At 55.6% G+C, this 5,697-nt stretch overlaps 1 protein-coding gene across 1 annotated transcript in view; it reads left to right on the top strand.

Moving 5' to 3' along the window:
- The window catches only part of QRICH2 (glutamine rich 2), a 38,273-nt gene that overhangs the window by 20,603 nt on the left and 11,973 nt on the right, over positions 1-5,697 (top strand). The window contains exons 9-13 of the mRNA XM_013006272.2: positions 14-547; positions 1,265-1,540; positions 2,043-2,128; positions 3,006-3,103; positions 3,590-3,704. Coding sequence (XP_012861726.2) covers positions 14-547; positions 1,265-1,540; positions 2,043-2,128; positions 3,006-3,103; positions 3,590-3,704 — 1,109 coding nt within the window. The remainder of the gene's footprint in view (positions 1-13; positions 548-1,264; positions 1,541-2,042; positions 2,129-3,005; positions 3,104-3,589; positions 3,705-5,697) is intronic.

The following is a 5,697-nucleotide window of genomic DNA, read 5'->3' as shown; positions in this document are numbered from 1 at the left end:
CAGCCTGGGGTAGACCAGCGTGGCTTGGCCCAGCCTGGGGTAGACCAGCGTGGCTTTGAGCAGCCCTGGGTAGACCAACGTGGCTTGGTACAGCCCGGGGTAGACCAGCGTGGCTTAGTGCAGCCCGGGGTAGACCAGCGTGGCTTAATGCAGCCCGGGGTAGACCAGCGTGGCTTAATGCAGCCTGGGGTAGGCCAGCGTGGCTTTGTGCAGCCCGGGGTAGATCAGCGTGGCTTTGTGCAGCCTGGGGTAGATCAGCGTGGCTTTTTGCAGCCCGGGGTAGACCAGTATGGCTTAGTGCAGCCCGGGGGAGTCCAGCGTGGTTTGGTCCAGCCCAGGGGAGTCCAGCGTGGCTTGGTGCAGCCCGGGGTAGACCAGCGTGGTCTGGTTCAACCTGGTGTAGACCAGCGTGGCTTAATTCAACCTGGTCCAGGCCAACGTGGCTTAGTCCAACCTGGTATAGACCAGTTTGGTCCGATTCAACCAGGTGTAGGTCAGTTTGGTTTGGCTCAACCTGGGGTAGACCAGCGTGCCTTACTTCAACCTGGTGCAGATCCACGTGCTTTGATACAGCGTGGCTTTGTGCAGCCTGGGGTAGACCAGCGAGGCTCTGCACAGCCTGGGGTAGATCAGCGTGGCTTTGCACAGCCTGGTGTAGGCCAGCGTGGTCTGGTTCAACCTAGAGTAGACCAGCGTGGTTTTATTCAACCTGGTGCAGCCCAGCGTGGTATGGTGCAGCCTGGTGTAGACCAGCGTGGCTTAGTCCAACCTGGAGAAGGCCAGAGTGAATTTGTGCAGCCTAGTGCAGACCAGCATGGCATGATGCAGCCTGGCCCGGGGCAGCGTGGCTTGGTGCAACCTGACTTATATCTACCTGGGCCACTGCAAGTTGGCGCCTATCCTCCTGGCCTGATCCAACCTGGTGCCTATCCACGCGGTTTGGCACCCCAAGGACTTTATCGACAAGACTTTTTACCACTTCACACTGACTCTCGAGGCATTCTACCATTACCAGGAGATTCTCCAAGTCTGATATCATCAAACCTATATCAGCAGGAAGTGGCACCTCCTGGCAGAGACCATGTGTCACCACTCCAAGCTCGGCCAAGTTTGCCATTGCTGGGAACAGACCACGATGATTTGTTGCTACAGCCAGATCAACAGCATGCGCTGTTTCCTGGCCCAGGACGCTTGCGTGAAGAGGGGTTCAGTGAGGGAGGTCTGTATCCCAGGGGAACGGATTTCGGAGCTCAATTTGGGACAGGGCTGCTTCAACAAGGCGAGGAGCCCACCAGGAGAGACCGTTCTGGCCTCCTCTACCAAAGCCTATCAGACATGATCGAGGACTCAAGTGAACAAGAGCACCAGGATTCACTGGATAAGTTGAGTCCAAGCTTCCCCATTGCAGTGGAGACGTTTCGCCTGATGGGAGAAGTCGTTGCCCTCTATTTGGAGCTCAAGGATTATATAAGGGATGTGGACGAGGAGCAAGCGGGCCAGACAGACTTGGAAAAGATCCAGTATGTGATTGCACAGATGGGTGAGTACAAGGTGTACACGGAGGGGACGCCACGATCTCGGTCGTGAGCTGGTGGCTGGGTCCCTTTCCTCCTCCTGGCTGCTGCTCGAATCCCTGAAGACAGGGTGTCCATTGGCGGGCACGCCGGGTTCTCCTGTAGCTTCCATAGTGGGCACAAGACCAGGGGAAATGAGCTGATGAAGCCCCCCCCCCCACCAGGAGGAGAATGAAGTCGCTCTTTTCTCTTTGATGGACCCTCTGGGTCACAGCAGGGGGGGGTGTGATGGGTAGGGAATGTTGAAGAAAATCATCATGATTTCAGAAGTGGGTGCAAATGGCAGCCCTCCAGGGCATCAGGCCTTAGGTGGGATTGTGATGGGCCAAAGGCAGCCACTTCTGCCCCTCTTGTTTCGGGAGAAGCAACATAAGAGACCTGCCCTATCCCCTGGGCCCCTTCTTGGCTGTTGGAAGTGGGGGCACTGAATATCTGGCCCCTCTGACTATGAACCTCTGTTCTCCATAGTCAAAAAGAGTATATCCACTGACCTGCAGGAACAGATGAAGGGCATAAAGGCCTTAACTAAAGAAATTCGGCAGGAAAAAGCAAAAGTAAGGCGGCATGAGTGGCGGGGGGCACGCAGGAGAGGGGAGGTGGCCCAGCTTGGCCATTTACTGCTTGACAAGCCCTCGCTCATTTCCTTTGGGCTTTGAAGGACCATGCCCCGTTCCATACATTATTCTCTCATCAGATGGCAAATGCTCCGCAGGTATCATGGGGTGTGTTTCCTGGGTCTAAAACCTGATGCTCAGAGCTGTTCCTCTCACTACTTGGGACCATTTACAGCAACCTTGCAAAGGAGGTTGTGGGACTCTATTTTTCTGGGGCCAGGACCTGCTACCTGTTCTTCTTCTTTTTTTTTTAATATAATACTGATTCTTTATTTTTTTAATCATTTTATTGGGGGCTCATACAACTCTTATCACAATCCACATATACATCAATTGTGTAAAGCACATTCGCACATTTGCTGCCCTCATCATTCTCAAAACATTTGCTCTCTACTTAAGCCCTTGGCATCAGCTCTTCATTTTTTCGCTACCTGTTCTTTTAATTCCAACTGTCCACATGGATGAGTAGATGAGTGGGTGGAGATGCATGGAGGAATGGAAGGAAGGGAGGAAAGAGGAAGGAAGAGTGATAGGTGGATAGATGAACAGTGGAGAGGGTGGATGGGTGGATAGATGAACAGTGGATAACGTGGATGGGTGGGCAGGTGGACGGATGGATGGAAGGAAGGAAGAGCAGATAGATGGATAGATGAAAGGTGGGTGGGTGGATGGATGGATGTCAGGAGAACTTGGCTTTTGCCATAGAAAGTTGGATTACAGTTGAGGCATGGGTGGGGGACTTGCGTGGGGTGCATGGACACCTTCCAGAAGTGGAGAACTCAGGCCTGCCGGACTCTCCTTCTCATTGGATTTGTAGGTGGACAGGCTGCAGAGGATCCTGGAGGGTGATGGGGGGAGAGAAAACGGGAAGGAGATGAAAACCGGCCAGCTGAGCTTGCAGCTGGGCATCCTCAGGTAACACTCCCTTGCCACGGGTGGGCAGTGGAATCCTGCTGGCAGCCCCACTGCCCCATCACCATGGAAGTGATAACATAGCCTTTGGCCCACTCACGCCCCTGAACTAGCCACTTCCTTTGACCCGATGGGTGTTGGCTCTTCAGCTTTGCCCGTGTTTCGCTAAAGGCACTCAGGGAGGTTCCCAGGCTCCTAAAGGGGCCCAGCACCTGGGTTCAGGAGACCAAGCAGTCTGGTCCGTAGACTGGGTCTCAGTTGGAGGAGAAGGCTTGCTGGAGCCTTTCAGAGCCCAGTGCCACCTGCTGGAAGCGCTCACGGGGCGCACAGTCCCAGGAGGAGGCAGAACCTCGGACTCCCACGTGTAGGCGGTTGAGAGTGTATCTGTACCCTCCTCCTCCATCCCTGCTGGCCAGACCCAGCACTGGTGGCTCTGTTCCTGGGGCCGGCAGGGAGGCCAGGCAGTCTCTCATATCCTGTATTCTGCAGAGACACGGTGGCTGACATTGAGAAGGAGCTGGCCGACCTGAGGGAGAGCCAAGAGCGGGGCAAGGTCAGCATGGAGCACTCCGTCTCCGAGGCTTCCCTTTACCTGCAGGATCAGGTGAGTCCTGTCCGCTCTTTGGTTTCAGGGACCAGGGCTCTTCTAAGTCCTGATCCGCCCCCCGACCCCGCCCTCCATTCATCAGTGCGTGGAATCCCTCATTCCCCCCATCTTGGGGGTGGAGGGTGACTCTGAATCCACAGGCACCCTCCTCTCCCACAAAATCTTCCAGGTGGTAGTTGTTGGTTTGGTTTTGTTTTCTGACACTGAATTGTCATTCCCATGCAATTCACCTCTTTAAAGAAAACAGGCTGGTTTCCAGTCGATTCAACAAGTCGTACAACTATCACCACTAACTCCTGAATATTTTCATCACCCCCAAAAGTACCCCCGTGTCCCCCAAAGTATCTCCATACCAATTCACTCCCTGCCCGACCCCCAGCCCCTGGCAACTACTCATTTCCTTCCCATCTCTATGGACTGGCCTCATGGGGACACTTCATAGCAGTGGGATCAAACAACAGCTGCTTATCTTTGGTAGAGTAGTTGGTTACACGTTGGGCTGCTAACTGCAAGGTCAGCAGTTCAAAGCCACCCGCCTCTCCTCAAGAGAAAGCTGAGGCTTTCTCCTCCTGTGAAGAGTGACAGTCTCAGAAAGCCACAGAGGCAGTTCTAGCCTGTCCTGTAGGGTCACTAGGATTCAGAATCGACTCGATGGCAGCGAGTTCTTTCATTCACTAGGAAATGACTTCTCAACCTTCCTAAGGCCGCGACCCTTTCGTACGGGTCCCCTGTGGTGGTGACCCCCACCCCACCCATAAAATTATTTTCCTTGCTATTTCATCACTGTCATTTTGCTACTGTAATGAATTGGGCGACCCCTGTGAAAGGGTGGTTCGACACCCCCCCCAAAGGGGTCGCGACCCACAGGTTGAGAACCGCTGACTTCCCGTTTGTGGCTGCACGGAGTCCCACGGTATGGAGACACCACACTGTGCGTCCACGTTGCTCTGCTGCTGGGCCTTCAGGCGGTTTCCCTCAACCACGCGGAACCTCAGGACCAAGCCAGTCCGCAAACACTCTCTCCCCTGCGGCCGTGCTCGTTGTTGGCCGTCCCCCGTTGGAGGACGGGGGGCAGAGCAGGTCACTAGGTTCACAGTCCACAACTCCACACACGGTTTGCTTCCTCTCCCACACTTCAGGGCCCTCACTGCCGCGCCCCTCCTCCCTGTCCTGGGGCAAGTGCGGCGCCTTGGTCACCGACGGGGTGGTCTCAGGTGTGCGCACCTCACTCCTGTGAAGGCACCCCTTAGAGACCTGCCTGTGGTTTGGATGAGCTGTGTGGACTCAAGACTCAGGACTCTTGTCCCAGAGGTCCTGCCAGTCTCCACCGGGCCAGTAAGCAGGCCAGCTTCCCTCCCTGCTTGTGAGTTTCAGTCCACCTTCCCACCTCAGCGATGCCATCGGCCACTAAGTCTTGGATGGGGGCTCTACTCGCTGAGCCCACGCGACACTTCAAGTTCTGAACCAGGCCAGCCGTCCAAACCCTCAGAGAAGGACCAGAGCGGAAAAGCCCTGGGCCATGGGGCTTCATGTCGGGGCCCACTTTGTGCTAGAGGCCACTTTGGGGGTCCCCTCCCACGTGTGCTGAAGCAGTAGCACGTGCCGTGTCATGAGCCTGGACCCTGATGGCCCAGGGCCGGACTTGAGGGGCACTGAATACACAGTAAATGCACCAGTCACAGGCCTGAGCTTAGGCTCTTGCAGGGGCGCAAGCCTGCTTCTTCATGCTGACCCCCCCCTGGGGGATGGGATGGGTGAGGGTCCTTCTATTTCTCGGCTGCTCCGTGTTCTTCAAGGTTGCCTCCAAGGTCCAATTTTGCAGGCAGTGCCCTCCTTTTTCTAGAAAGAACTCGTTGGGCCCTTGGCATCCCTGGGGGTCCTGAGGCATGCTGGCTATAGTATATAGGCCCTCTGGTTGCAAGTAACACATTGCTGGTGAACCCAGGACAGGAGCAGTCTGTGCCCCCGGGAGGGACCTTGGCAGAGTGCA

This window comes from Echinops telfairi, unplaced genomic scaffold, assembly GCF_000313985.2.
Source record: "Echinops telfairi isolate 266 unplaced genomic scaffold, ASM31398v2 ScPeMD7_7458;HRSCAF=8496, whole genome shotgun sequence".
NCBI lineage: Eukaryota > Metazoa > Chordata > Mammalia > Afrosoricida > Tenrecidae > Echinops > Echinops telfairi.
The sequence above is the reverse complement of the archived record's forward strand: the minus strand, read 5'-3'. Positions and strand labels throughout refer to the sequence as shown.